Here is a 15,616-nt window from a genome sequence, read left to right on the forward strand (position 1 = left end):
TAAAATAAACTTTAATGGCACCTGTTTTTCGATACCCTCTTTGACTATCTGCAATCATTTTTGTTTTGTTTATTTTATTTAAACTGAGTCAAATGCCATTTTTAGCATATGTCGCGGGCCACTGAAAAATGGCCCCCGTGCCATAGTTTGGACACCACTGGGCTAAAGCAAGGGTGGGCAAACTTTTGAGCTCAATTTTGTTTATAAAACAAATGGTTTAATGGAAGATGACAATTTTTGTTTTTTTGTTTTTTTACAAATAATTAAATAAATATAAAGATGTTTAAACTTTGTGGGAAAATGTTTTATTAATGGTGTATTTTTATTTTTTGACAGAAAATCCCTTTACAAATTAATGAAAAAAAAAAAAAGTACATAGAAAATTATTAAATACATTTCATTTTGTCGAGTTTAGGGGAAAATGCCTTAATTGAATTAACAAATATTACATGAATCTTTATATTAAAAATGTTCTGTGGATGGATTAAAGGACCATATTTGGCCCACAAGGCATAAACTTTATGCACCACCGAGCTAATAGCTGACAAAGAGCAGCAATTGGATGCTAATGTTTTCCTCAGTGGACAATGCTGACAAGGTAAAAAGTTGGACAGCGTTAAAGATAACAGATTTAATGATGCTGTGCGCACGCCGGGATTTAGATGTTCACTGAATCCTCAGAAAATCACACGGTTTGACTTGGCAGGGAGGACAATCATAGTATTTAAGCTGTCGGGGACTTTAACATTGTGACTGTCACTGGAAATGTCATTTCAGGTCACTCGACGTCACACAGAATTAAAGCTCTGTAATGTGAAATTCAACAAGCGCCGTTGTGGAACCACCACACCTCAACGCCCTGAAAGATGAAGACGTGAGATGACAGCAAATTTTGGAATATATTAGCTCTCTTGTTCTCTCTTGTTGCACATGAAAAAAGGAATTCAAAATCTATCTCTATCTATCTATCTGTCTGTCTTTCTGTCTTTCTGTCTGTCTATCTATCTATCTATCTATCTATCTATCTATCTATCTATCTATCTATCTATCTATCTATCTATCTATCTATCTATCTATCTATCTATCTATCTATCTATCTATCTATCTATCTATCTATCTATCTATCTATCTATCTATCCCTCCATCGAAATTGATTGCTTCTTTTGTTATTGTGTGTTGTTGAGACAGCTAACAGGTCAACTCAGAGTCAGACCATATGAGCCCTGTTTGTTGTCGTCAAAAAGTTTCACAACACAACTTTTAAGTTCAACCACAGTCTGAGATCACGTTCAGGTCATCTCAGCCGAAGGACTAAGGAATTTTTGAGAAGCAGATAGTGTTTGTGTGCATGGCTTGCATTTGCTGAGACACCAAACCAAGGAATCCAATCAAATATGCGACGGACTGAAGCTGACAAATGGCAAAACATCTTTCGCCACCAATAACCAGCCCGCCTCACTCGAAACGCATGGGCAGAACGATGATTGCTTTTAAACTGCGATAGATGATGAACTGTTCCTGGGACATTTGTTCAGGTGATAGCAACATAAGATGGATAAACAAATGGGTCATGAATCGCTCACTCACACGTCGGCCATGCTGCTTTATGGTGATGACCGACTGTTTCACACCAGTGAAGATGATCCTGAGTGTTTTGCAGATTAGTGGCAGAAGTAGCACCTCTGCCACCACTGGGCTAAATCAGTTTAGTCAATGTTGACAATTTCTCTTTTAACAGCGTCGTACTATCCATCCATTTTCTTGACCGCTTATTCCTCACAAGGGTCGCGGGGGGTGCTGGCGCCTATCTCAGCTGGCTCTGGGCAGTAGGCGGGGAACACCCTGGACTGATTGCCAGCCAATCGCAGCGCACACAGAGACAAACAACCATCCACACTCACAAGCACACCTAGGGACAATTCGGAGCGCCCAATTAACCTGCCATGCATGTCTTTGGAATGTGGGAGGAGACCAGAGTACCCGGAAAAGACCCACGAACGGCACGGGGAGAACATGCAAACTCCACCCAGGAAGGCCGGAGCCTTGACTCGAACCCGAGTCCTGCAATGTACTATAAGTTTTATTTATTTATTTATTTATTTGTTTTTTTTTGTTTTTGTTTGTTTGTTTGTTTGTATTTGGTAGGCCACTTCTCCACTTGCATGTACCCATTCTGATTAGGGTCACATGTGAGCTAAAGACTATCACAGAAGACTGGGGAAGAGGCAGAGTACACTCTGTGGGCTATTATTTATTCATTTGATGACATAATGGATGGGAATAATTATTTTGAAGATTGTTTCGAGTGGAAAAATGTTTCCATTAAGTTGATTTAAAAAAAAATAAAATATGGTCAGAATTTGAAAGAAGTTACAGTTCCTGGATTGTCAGGTGAGTGAACCACAGCTTTGGGGTCCAAAAAATAATTTGCAATAACTGTGGTTTGGGTTGTGTCATTGAGTCATATATTTCATTTTATTTTATTTTTTTTCTATATAATGACTCTATTTCCCCAACTTCCATGTATATGTTTTGTCTGCATTTGGGTCCTAATTTCGCACCACACCGCTCACTTAACAGAGTAGTGTTATTTTAAAAAGTATAGCCTATGTGGGGACCAGCATGAAAAAAATAAATAAATAAAAATACAATCAACCAACTCCTCCTTGTTGTATTTCTGAAATCCACTTGTTAAAGTAACTGAAATTCTTATTATCTTGAATAATTATTCAAGTGAATGAGAATTTCTTCCATTGCTAAACTTACTAAACTTTAATATTATACCATGCCCTTATCTGAGAAAAATATGACTGAAAATGATCTGACTTTATTCTAAGCATTACACGATTTTTTTTTCTCTGACATAAATTATTTTGTTCTCATAACATTGCGACTTCTTTTTAAACAAACAGGTAAGATACTGGTAAGGGTTCAGATAACGGTTATGTTGTATTGGTATTGGGATTCGGAAAAACGTCTCTTGGTCCTTTGCGGACCCCTGTTTTAAAGTAATGCTCAAACTCACTCGAAACGTCTCCAACAAGTTGTATTCTCTTTCCAACGGTTGCGTCACCGACAGCAATCGGACTGCAGATGGCGCAGTCACACGGTCCAGTGTGAGCATGAGCGTCAAAAAACACAATGAATGGGTGACGGCCGGGATGGACCCTTCATAATGTTTTTCGACACCAGAATTCTGTTTTGTTTTGTTTTGTTTTTAATTATTTGTCCACTTTTCGCAGTGTTCCTATAATTTCCCAACAATAATGATGCATGAAAATAATAATGAAAGGGATAGAAACATTTTCCATATTTGTACTTATCGTTCTATTTCACTTTGTTGTTTAAACCATTTCAACTCGAGAATATCAGATAATTCAGGAAATCTTGTTTACTACTGTATTCTGTTTCCCCAAATTGTTACAATTAAGTTTCCAAATTACGAGTTATACATAATTTACATCACAGCTCCACATTTTGACCGGACAGGATTTAAACTTCACAATGTCAAGCTCATTCAAGTTCATCTTAGGATGTATTTTCCCATTTCATAACCCCGCCTCATTTTTGCACATTGTATGCCAACATTCCAGAATGAATGCAGACATTTTACATTCTTAACTCCTCCTTCCACATTTTTGATTGATTCAAACTATGAATGGATGACAATTGTGGTCCAGAAAATAGATACTCGTGTAAACATACTACTGTGGTTTCATTGGTTTTCTTCCATGTTTTGTATGTAGTTGGCAACCTGCATAGTCACGATGAGTGTTCCTAAAACGCCTTTGTTGTATTTTTAACACATCGTGGCAAAGGAAGTGTCGATGCGTGATCACAATATACACGTGATCAAATACTGCATGGGAGACAACCAGCCCCCACAGGCCCCTGCCTCTCGACACGTCATCACCCTGCGTCATTATTGATCTCCAACACTCGTAGAAGCTCCCATGATTCAGCGGAAATAAAATCGCTCCCGTAGAAGCATTGGCAAGCGGGTTGGTCGGTTACCGCGGTACGTGAGCGCATCCGCCATATCAGATGTGCCAGTTTTCCTCCATAAAAGCAACTCAGTGGACCAGTTGCTTGGGGGGCTATGTAATGAGAAAAAGTTACATCAATCAAAGCACTGTAGTTACTTCAGGGTGATTTAGTTAAATAGGAAATAATTTGTTTATTTGTCATGGGAAAAAAAATGGAATAAGGATAATGTAAGAATTTGGGGGATGTTGAAAATAGTTGCCAAGATTACTTGAATGAGTTAGCGTTTCAGTTGTGAAATATGGGATGAAACGTAAAAAAAAGAATTAAAAAAAAAAAGTCACAGAATAATCAGGTATCCTCACTTTGACACATCCAATATGGCGTCCACGTTGATGTGCGATTTGATGCTTAAAGCGGCATGCTATGTAAATACGTCACATCAGCTCACGTTCTTTAGTTGCGCATGTTTCCTACATGGCGAACGTGCACCCTACCTCGCAGTCGGGTACCGCGTGACCGGACTCCAGCCAATGGCGTGGCTCCGCAGCTCAGTTCTGCGTCGTCTGGGACCATTTATCATCGAGCCTGGCACGTCACGAGCGCCTTGCCCTCGTCTGCCTGCCTGCACGACAGAGCCACAGACAGCACCGTCCTTGCACACAGTTAGGCCGGAAAGGTAACTTCAAAATCCTTTTGATGTCGTTTGCAACACAGCCGCTATGATTAAAGTGTCAGATTTCCGTTTGTGTATATTATATTTGTATTTCATCGTGTATTAACGTGAAAATTATTTCGCTTTTCATCCTGGCAAAGGCGCAAATGAAAGTGTTGCCCTTGACCAATGTATGTTGATTCGAGGACTGTATGTCTGGATTTTGTTCCTGGTCCTCGGTGGGCACCCTGGTGAAGTAGTTTGTAGCCTGCTGACTATTTTTAAAATGACGCCGTCAGCTGGCGGGGAAGCCCCCCACCCCCAACTTTTATTTTTTTTTCTCTCTCTCTCTCTCTCTCTCCTGCGGTGGGCGTCAAAAACGGGCGTCAGGTTGCAAACTTCCCGCAGTCACTTCAACATGTTGCGGAACGTCTGTAATGCAAACCATAAGAGCGTTTCGGAGACTTTTAGAGGCGACACCAGTTGCTTGCCGCATTCATGGCGGCCCGGGGGCGTGTCGACCAGAATCATTAATGCAGTATGACTGACTGTAGCTAATAACTACGTCTATCTCTTAGCTTCGTTTCTACGTTATATAAGTGAAAACTTTACAAAGACATGCGGGCTTGGTATTTGGGTGTGACGTTTATTTTGCGATTCTGAATGGATGAATTCTGAATCTGAATGCATCTGAAACACTGATTTTTGTCGAGCTTTTGTACAGAAAAAAATGTGGTATGGATGCTGTATGGCTATGCATCAGATTTATATCTGATGCATGATTGTTTATTTTTGGCTTCCATTTTGTATTGCCACCTTATTATGCGTCCTGCAAAAATCATGCAGTAAATAAAGGAGCTTTTGGGACCAAATACACCCTTCATCCATCCATTTTCTTGACCGCTTATTCCTCACAAGGGTCGCGGAGGGTGCTGGCGCCTATCTCAGCTGGCTCTGGGCAGTAGGCGGGGGACACCCTGGACTGGTTGCCAACTAATCGCAGGGCACACAGAGACGAACAACCATCCACAGTCACACGCACACCTAGGGACAATTCGGAGCGCCCGATTAACCTGCCATGCATGTCTTTGGAATGTGGGAGGAGACCGGAGTACCCGGAGAAGACCCACGCGGGCACGGGGACAACATGCAAACTCCACCCAGGAAGGCTGGAGCCTGGACTCGAACCGGAGTCCTCAGAACTGGGAGGCGGACGTGCTAACCACTCGTGCCACCGTGCCGCCGACCAAATACACGTCTTGGTAAAATGGATGGATGGATTTCTAATAAGACACGCTTGGGAAAACGTTATTAATAGGTGTATTGACAGAAGGATGGATGTAGTATTACCCCCCCTCACTGGCGCAATTTTAAATTTGGATCTGTCATTTTTGTTTGAGTTCTATCAAAATTCTGTCAATTAAAAAAATGGTTGGGAAGCAAAAGATGTAAGCTGCACAGTTAATCTTCCATAATATAAATATTGGGGTCCTAGTTTATTACTTTAAACAAAATCCAGTATATTTGATGAACTACAAACCAGAGCTCAGCATAAAAAGAGACTGCTCGTTAATACTCATGCATTCAGAGTGAGCAGAGAGGATGTGCTGGTTTGTCACTGGTAAAAATCAATGACAAATCAACAGTGAACCCCTTGGCCAAATCTGGTTCTGTGACCAACATTGTTTGAGTTTGGAAAGATAACCAAGTCAAAGTTAGATTAAACCGTGACTCTGGCCTCAGCACCGTATCAATGTAAAGATAATATTCCTATTGACGTTTTGTCCCTTTTTTTTGGGGGGGGGGGGGGGGGGGGTAGAATTTCACAAACATTTTGCAATTTCTTTTTTTTTCTGTCATACTAAGCATATTTATTTAGTTAAGCCACACCTCACCATGACTCATACATCTGCTTCTCTGAGTAGATTCCTCTCAGTGCTCACACACAGTGCACATGGTTGGTAACATATTGAAATAGAGAGTAAAAAATATTTTTGTGCTTTACGTAACTTGTAATTATTTAACTGGGTAAGTGTGAGTACGAGATGACCAAGGAAGCATTGTGTTTGTGCTGACCTCTGAACCTGTTGTCTGCAGATCCAACACAACCATGTCCATCCTGAAGATCTATGCTCGTGAAATTTTTGACTCCCGTGGCAACCCCACTGTGGAGGTTGACCTGTACACCAAGAAAGGTACGTTTGAAATTATTTATGTCACATCATTATATCAGCTGGGTCGCTAACTGCAGTGATTAGCTCTGTTTTATATGGACGTGTTTTTGTGATTTTGTGTGTTTTTGTGGCGAATCATTTCAAATAGTTTTCCACTACTAATGTGAACTGTAACCTGTACAAAAAAGAAGTCTTTGTAAGAAGGGAAGTTAAAAAAAAATAAAATAAATTGAGTTAATGTGGATGCACAAGTGTGTTCACCCTCGTTTAATCGAGAACGTGGTTGTGCTTAGAATTGGCCAATCACATTCAAATTTATGTTAAATATGAAGTACCTCTGATTGACCCCATATAAAGTTCGACTGTTGTCGAGGTCTTACCTGATGATATTTTTGCTTTCTATTTTCGTAATAACATATTAACACAAAGCGTTAGTTATGTGCTGTATATATTACATGACAATCGTATTATGACAGTGATTGATGTGATTAATCACTGTATTAGAAGAAAAACAACTTTTTAGGACGTACAGTAATTGAAGTAGGCAAAACTTAGCGCTTTCTTAGGCATTAGTCATATAATAAAGAACAAGGGTAGCTAAATAAAGAAAACTTCCCTTTGAATGATCAATAGTAGCACAGTGTATTATTTGTATATTACATCAATAGCATAATCCATGAGCTGGTAAGGCAGACTTGACAGTTTCTAGCGAATACGCGTTACAGTTGCCAGTTTCAGGCCCTCTTGGTGAGCTCATATGTTGAGCATGTGCAAATAGCTCATGTAATAATATCACCATGCCCTCACAGTACGGTGTCACTGTAATCATTCCTGTATTAGAGCAGAGTTAGAGTAGCTCGTATGCACTAGCCAAACATTGAGGTGAACATTTGGTTCAAGGCAGCAATTTCGTATAATTGATTACACGAAGGTGATTGCAGCCGAGGTGACATGATAAATAATGCTGATCAGATGGAACTTTTTGGATAGAATTCCACTTGTATTTGGTTCGTTATCAAACTCTGGGGTTGAAACAAAAGACTCAGCTCAATGAAAAGCCGTGGGAATGTCAATGAGGCAACCTGAATGACCACTGACATGGAAGGCCCTAAATACATGGCTGGCAGCTTTGTTTTCCTTCTCATTTGGAGAGAATGGCTGCCAAGTGCTCCCCGTTTACTGTAAATGGCTTCCTTCCCTTTTTGAACTGTTAGGAGATTCCCTTTCAAGGCAGCCGGGTCTGAGTTGCCATCCATGCACTTAGATGAGGGCATGTCTAGCCTATAAGCACTTTCATGAGCAGACTCTCGAACGTACACACCACTGTGTATGTTGTCGCTGTGATTGCGTTTCAGCATCTCTGTTAAGCTGCAAAGCACTATCTCGATTAAAGGAATACAAACATGATTTCCCAAAGTTGCACTCTTGGCCCGCATGGCCGACATGCCCCCTCCTCCCCAAGCATTAAATTCCCCCCTCATGTCGGTCCACTGGGCAAACTGAATAGATTGATGTGCTTTCACAGATGGACTGCACATGCTCAGTTGATCCCTCGGCTGGCCCTGTTACATAACTGCGCAATGCAGCACAATTCTCCCTTTACATGGTCCATTTGTCTCTGCAGGGGAATCGGGCACCTTGTTGAGCCTCTCTCCAAGGAGATTGAAATATGCTTAGTTCATTAAGATGTTGTATTGTCAAGATTTCATCATTCACCACAAGTATCAAGTGTGACTTTTGCATTGGAAGTAATGGATGTTTAAAGTGTATGAGGCATTTCAATGTGAATTAACTATACCCTCATTTCCAGGCAGTTATTTTGGGCATGACGCAGCGCTTTTTAAGTCACTTAAAAGAAAAATGTCTCCTGCACTGCCCAGGTCTCTTCAGAGCCGCAGTGCCCAGCGGTGCTTCCACGGGCATCTACGAGGCTCTGGAGCTCCGCGACAATGACAAAACTCGCTACATGGGCAAAGGTAAAATAAATAAATTGAAATTAGACTACCTTTTAACTTTGATCTTTCAACCCTCTTCACATTCATATATTATGACCGCTTTTACCTCAACTTCTCTATCTCCATCTTCCTCCTGTTAGGAGTCAAAAGAGCAGTAAAATATGTAAATGAATTCTTGGGCCCTGCATTGTGTAACCAGGTAAACAAAAGTGTGGAATAAAGGTTGTAACTAACATATTGCTAAGTGCGGAAGCATGAAGAATGGATTTTCCATTTTGAAACTAACCTTGGCAGGAACTAACAGATATTCACAGATCAATGGAGACTGCAGTGTAGAAGGTTATAATTTTCAACACAATATACTGTATGTTGCGAGAGAGTTAATTAACAAGATGTCAATAGTGGAAGGAAAAATATTGCACTTTTGGTGACACTGAATTGGGCAATGCCTGCAATCTATCCTTGTCAGTAAGGTGACGTAAGTTGGATTCACATAAAATGGCGTTAACAAGAAAATCACACTGCATAGGAGATATATTATCCAAAATACATCATCTGCCTATAAATGATGTCATATTAGGAATCGGGAAAATATATATAAAAAAAAAAAGTACCATGTCACTTTTTTTTTTTTCTCATTCACTCCCAGCCATTTTCACTGAAGCAACCCACTTCCCTCCCCGGCTGTTTTACTGGATTTTGACAGATTTTGCGATATTGTGTCCTATTGCTATAAAAACATGGACCTACCAAACACAAGATTAGTCTCTTCATTCACCAGGAAGAAAAAGTCTATTTGTATTTTTTTTTTTTTCAGTTTTTCAGCAATTAGCATAGAATATAGCTATAAGTTTCAGCAATATTCACATTCGTGGTGAAAACACTGACAAAAAGAGCTTGTTGCTTCATGGCCCTGGCTGATCTCTTATACTCTGCTGCCACCCGCTGGCTGTTTTTTAAATACCTACCATTGCTTTAAGCCACGTCTTCATGTCAGAAGCTGTATCAAAGCCTTCTGTATGCACTTGATTTTAAAAAACAAAACAAACGTATAAACATTTTTGGGAGAGAATGAGTTAATGATTACGGTAAAACTTGATTTTGAAGACGCATACTGAGCAGCTATAAAGTAGAGTAGCTGTACATATATAATGTTATTCAGTTTGTAGGTTTTTCTGTGGCCATCTTTTTTCGTTTTCATTGTCAAAACTACTGCAAGGTCGGCATGTTCCGTGGTGGTCTTCCTCCCCTGCTCTGCATGGTCTTCCTCAGCCTGGGTCAGTTATGGTCTGCTTGTCCTTTGCAGGTGTCTCAAAAGCTGTTGAGCATATCAATAAAACAATTGCACCTGCACTGGTTAGCAAGGTAGGACCATTTATTGTCTGACTCGTACTACCGCACACATCCTCAATAACGATTCCTTACATGGATGACAGTGTTTCCCCAATCTACGCTTTGTTTTAGGTGGAATGACAAATGTGTTGTATTAACAAATGGATTTGAAATTTTGCAAGTTTAATCATGAGATGCTGCGACTTAACAGTGTTTGTGTTTTCTGCCACATTGATTAGGAATTAACACGATATAAATTTGCAATGTCACCTTTTAATGTCCACTGTGTTTATTTGGAATTCAGGATGTGAATGTCAAGGAGCAGGAGAAGATTGACAAGCTGATGCTGGACATGGATGGAACAGAAAACAAGTGTAAGATGCGCACATTCCTGGACGCCAAACATCCGAGCCTGCTCGGGAATAAATGATTGAACTGTGCGTGTTTATCTCACTTCAGCAAAATTTGGTGCTAATGCCATCCTGGGCGTGTCCCTGGCTGTGTGCAAGGCTGGTGCAGCTGAGAACGGCGTGCCGCTCTACCGCCACATTGCTAACCTGGCTGGCAACTCTGAAGTCATCCTCCCTGTGCCTGTGAGCTAACGGCTACTAAAGTCAAGAACGGGCAAAATACAACATGGCACACTGGTTGGAAACAACGGAGACGTCATGTCTGCGTTTCGCTTCCCTTTTTAGGCTTTCAACGTCATCAATGGTGGCTCCCACGCCGGCAACAAGCTGGCCATGCAGGAGTTCATGATCCTGCCCGTGGGCGCCAGCAGCTTCAAGGAGGCCATGCGCATCGGTGCCGAAGTCTACCACAATCTGAAGAACGTTATCAAGGAGAAATACGGCAAAGATGCCACCAATGTAGGGGACGAGGGAGGCTTCGCACCCAATATCCTGGAGAACAAGGAAGGTAGGAGGAAACTGTAAATGGAAAGCCATTCTCAAGTGGCCTTCAGGGAGCAACTTGGTTTATTTTGTCACTCTCCCGCCGACTTATGGTTGCTAAATAAAGAGCTCGACTTGAGTGCATTTGTTAAAATGGCAACCAGCCCAGTCTAAACATGTTCTTTATCTGTGAATGTCTACATATTGGCAGCATACCAGGCTTTAGCTCTTATCATTGTGTTTTTCAATTTTATACCAAAGCTCTGGAGCTGCTGAAGAATGCCATTGGCAAGGCCGGCTACACCGACAAGATCGTCATCGGCATGGATGTGGCCGCCTCCGAGTTCTACAAGGGTGGCAAGTACGACCTGGATTTCAAGTCTCCCGATAACCCCAGCCGCTACATCTCCTCCGACAAGCTGGCTGACCTCTACAGGAGCTTCGTTAAAGACTACCCTGGTGGGTGATGTGCATATACTGTATATTAAAGATCAAACACAAAAAAAGTTAAACAAAAGTCAATTTGCCTCATTTAAGTCTAAATTTGCATGTCCCGGATCACTGAGAATTTACATGCACATAAAGGGGAAAAAACAGAATGATTATCAACGTTGATATATTTTTTTTCTTGCAAATTAAAAAAACAAAAAACAAAAACAAAAAAAAAAAAGACTTGTGCAGTTATTGCTATTAGATTATTGCAGTTGTTGCTATTAGATTAATGATATTTATTGCATTAATTTAGCCGCTTTTCCCCGAAAAATGTTAACTAAAATGTATTAAATTATTTTCTATCAATTTATTAGTATTGATAGCTTTTTGTTAATAAAATTAATAAAAGCTAATTTATTTTATTACATACAGTAATTCATAGTGACGTGTGAAGATAAGTGGTATAGGAAAATAGATGGATGAATGTGAAGTGATTAGTTTTAATTGCATTAATAATAATATAATTAAAGGAATTACACCACGGTATTTTAAGCCCTACCAAAAATTAACTAAATGCAGATAATGATTCAATCTTACCTTTGACATCATGGCGATGTAATTTTTCGTGAAATATTAGGTTTTTTGCTGGTTACTTTTCTAATACGGAAGTAAAACTCCCGGTTCAGTAAAACCCCGCCTCTCCCTGTATGATTACCGCGCCCCCGGTGAGCCGACTGCAGTTAGCTTTTTTTACCTCTGCGTTTGAGCACTCTTTCTCTATTTTTAATAAACATTTGAAACAAAACTGCTCCTTGCCGCAAGAAGTCTGGGAGGAGAGATAACAAGAGAGAGGGAAGAAGGAGTAAAAAACCCCCAAAATAAACCTGAGCTGGTTTCGAACCAGGGACTTACAGAGTGAGCACAGTAACCACTATACTATTCGTGCAAAAGTATGATACCAGTGTCAGCCAGAACCACTGTGAGATTTTAAGACAGCCAATTGTCATTGCACTTTGGCATTTCAAATGTGAAGGATAATTGATTACTTTGAATTAATTTGGACAGAATGTTGACTGATAAAGGCTACTTTTGTCACTATCCCATGGAGGTCTCAAAGAAAGTGGTTGTGCGTTTAGTCCGCGGAGGTGCGGGGGTGGGGGGTGGGTCCGCACTTTATGATGTCATAAAGTAATAAAGTGGTTAATTAGAATTATTAAATTAAAATTAAAATTTAAATTATTTTATTAAAATAACCTTATCTTATGTGGACGCTGTATTTTTTTTTTCTTTTCTAAAATCTAATATACGCATGGCCTGGCCCATCTGTCTGTTTCCAAAATCCAATGTGACACTTGATCACAAAGGTTTGCCCATCCCCGTACTAAAACATGTCCTCCTGACCTCACTCAGTCGAGTCCATCGAGGACCCCTTCGACCAGGATGACTGGGAAGCGTGGACCAAATTTACAGCCAGCACCAGCATCCAGGTGGTGGGCGACGACCTCACCGTCACCAACCCCAAGCGCATCGCCAAGGGCGTGGCCGAAAAGTCCTGCAACTGCCTGCTGCTCAAAGTCAACCAGATCGGCTCAGTCACTGAATCTCTGCAGGCGTACGTGTTCTCACTAGAGTCAAGTCCCATCTTGTTGCAACAAAGCTCATGTTTTATTGATGTATTTATTTTTCTTCTTCCAATAGCTGCAAGTTGGCCCAGAGCAATGGCTGGGGTGTTATGGTCAGTCATCGCTCTGGAGAGACAGAGGACACCTTCATCGCAGACCTTGTTGTCGGTCTCTGCACTGGACAGGTACTTGCAGCCTACACTAATAACTAGTGATAGATCAATATGTGATTTATTTTTTTTTCAAGGCAGATACAGATACCGATTATTAGTAGTCAAGGAGACCGATAACAGATATTTCAAGCCTATATTCATTTTCAGTAAAAGAGAAAATATTATTGTCAAATGTCTTAAATAAATCCATAAATGAAAAAGTTTCTTGTATCTCACTGAGTGACAAATTTGGAGCTTTTGCCAAGGTTAATAAAAGGTGAACAAAGATCTTCGTAGACAGTAAAAATGGTCAGAATATGTTCAAAATGGTTTTGTAAAAAATAAAAACTGTCTGTGGACGTCTCTCAAATCCTGATGAAAACCCTAAATTTAGCTCCATTCGCAAGCATTACCTGCTCAGTGAGATACCAGCTTTTATCGGCCTTCAGATTGGTAAAAAGACCGATGCCGATATTTGCCAAAATGCCAAATACAAGCGCTGATAATCGGTCTATCGCTACTAATAACTAGGGATGTAACGATAATGGCAATATCGTGATATTAAAACTGCCACAATATCGTCGTCATGTTCACAATATTTAAAAGCCACACATCTGTTTAAAAAGTCAGGTTGATTTCCATTTGTGCAATTTTTTTAATGCAGTTTATTTTTCATTAGGGATGTTTTAGCCCTTCTATGTTTAAAATCACTAATTGTCAGATGAAGGGCATTGTAATATGCTTGTGAAGAGAGTCTATGTGGAGGAATGTCAATGTGTACTTGCATTAGGTGAATAAGTGCCTCAATATTAAGTGTTATTAGAGATTGGAGGTTGTTTATATGTATTGCTGTTATGTACAAAAGCACAATATTGTTTTTTTTGTTTTTTTTTGTATGAGCTAATTTTTTACAACATTGTGATCTTTTTTAAATATCTCCAACCTCTCCCCAATATCATAATTATCGTATTGTGAGCTTCATATCGTATCGTGATATTTGGATATCGTTACATCTCTACTAATAACAAACTATGAACCGAAAGCAATTGAATGTCATTGCAAAACTCTTCTTACATTATCCTTAAAATGAAATGGCTTACAGAGGATTTAATTTTGAAAAAAACAAAAACAAAAAAAAACACTCCAAGTGCATGTGTAAATGCACATGCTGCAAAGACTTTCTTTAACTTCCACTCAGAGCTCAGGTTAAACATAGCACCACTCGACATGCAAAGCTTGTCTGACAGTGGAGAGTATTACTGCAAAATGCTTTTGTGGGCTATTTTTGTACAACAGTACTTTCCTGTTTAGACTTGGCTTTGGCGCCATCTCGTGGCATGTTTAGGCATTTCAGAGCATCAAAATCATGGATACAGTATGTGAGTTTTTCAGCATAGTATCCACAGGGGGAAAAAAACTTCATGAACCGCTTGATTTGCTGTACTATTTGAACACCCGTGGCCCTGGTAGCTGTCATGCATGTTAAGACTAGAATGCAAACTGTCAAAGTCACACCCCAGCTGCAATAATGGACAATCAAATTTGTATTTTTTCCAGATCAAGACCGGCGCACCTTGCCGATCTGAGCGCCTGGCTAAGTACAACCAGCTGCTCAGGTAAGTCAGCCTCAAAATACACGGTTAAGGGGTGGGGGACGCGTTGTCGTCCAGTGACAAAATGTCCTCACGCGCATGCTCAGGATTGAAGAGGAGCTCGGCGACAAGGCCCGTTTCGCCGGCCAGAACTTCAGACATCCCATCTTCTGAGCTGCACCTTCATCCTCGGGCCTCTGCGTGTTCGACACTCATATTCGTCATACTGAAACGCCACGCAAAGTCGCCTGCTGTGTCCGAATCTGTGGCCTGCGGCATGGTGAAGCATCAAGCACCTCCTCAGTGTATGCTTTAGCTCCTGAAAAATAACAAGACTAATAATAATCCCTTCTGTGTCATCTGTGTCTGAGGCCGCCGTGTAGCTTCTTGTGAGTTAGTGAATCTTGGTGCTCTACTGAGTATTTCAGCTACTGTAACTTTAGTACTGTCTCGAGCAGTGGAAACGAGTATTGTGTGCAATGTGTCTCATTCAACAAAAGTCTTGTGTTGCTGTAAGCGTTGACAGAAATATATAATAAAAATATAGTTTGAAATGGTACTTCATGTGGTGCTCTTTTTTTTTTTTTTTTTTTTTTTTTTTTTTTTTTTTCTTTCTTTCTTTCTTTTTATGTCTATTGCTTTTTGCCAGTCATTGTCCAATGTTGTACTGGCTGGCTAGCCTACCGATTCTACAACTAAAGACAAATCGTGAAGATAATCGTAAGAGATAAAAGTAAAAATGTGTAGTTGTGTATCTCCTTTCTTGTGACTGCTTGTGACAGTGTGACACGTTTGATGTAACCTGAGTATGACTAGTCTTGGAGG

General features: G+C 40.3%; 1 protein-coding gene across 1 annotated transcript; it reads left to right on the forward strand.

Annotated features, from left to right (window-relative positions):
• The first annotated feature begins 4,495 nt into the window (after positions 1-4,495).
• eno1a (enolase 1a, (alpha)) lies at positions 4,496-15,350 on the forward strand. Its single transcript, XM_077514957.1, has 12 exons — positions 4,496-4,663; positions 6,737-6,834; positions 8,694-8,789; positions 10,075-10,133; positions 10,405-10,474; positions 10,560-10,693; positions 10,796-11,018; positions 11,255-11,452; positions 12,836-13,037; positions 13,124-13,232; positions 14,757-14,815; positions 14,899-15,350. The coding sequence occupies exons 1-12, from the start codon at positions 4,518-4,520 to the stop codon at positions 14,963-14,965; spliced, it is 1,461 nt and encodes a 486-aa protein (XP_077371083.1). The 5' UTR covers positions 4,496-4,517; the 3' UTR covers positions 14,966-15,350.
• The last annotated feature ends 266 nt before the right edge of the window (positions 15,351-15,616 follow it).

This window comes from Festucalex cinctus, chromosome 2 (assembly GCF_051991245.1).
Source record: "Festucalex cinctus isolate MCC-2025b chromosome 2, RoL_Fcin_1.0, whole genome shotgun sequence".
In the NCBI taxonomy this organism is placed as follows: Eukaryota; Metazoa; Chordata; class Actinopteri; order Syngnathiformes; family Syngnathidae; genus Festucalex; species Festucalex cinctus.

Excerpts from the sequence above, each read along its gene's own strand:
- eno1a (XM_077514957.1), top strand. The coding sequence starts at position 4,518 with ATGGCGTGGCTCCGCAGCTCAGTTCTGCGTCGTCTGGGACCATTTATC. Across the intron at positions 4,664-6,736 it reads CACACAGTTAGGCCGGAAAG|ATCCAACACAACCATGTCCA; the intron begins GTAACTTCAAAA and ends TGTTGTCTGCAG. Across the intron at positions 11,453-12,835 it reads CTTCGTTAAAGACTACCCTG|TCGAGTCCATCGAGGACCCC; the intron begins GTGGGTGATGTG and ends GACCTCACTCAG.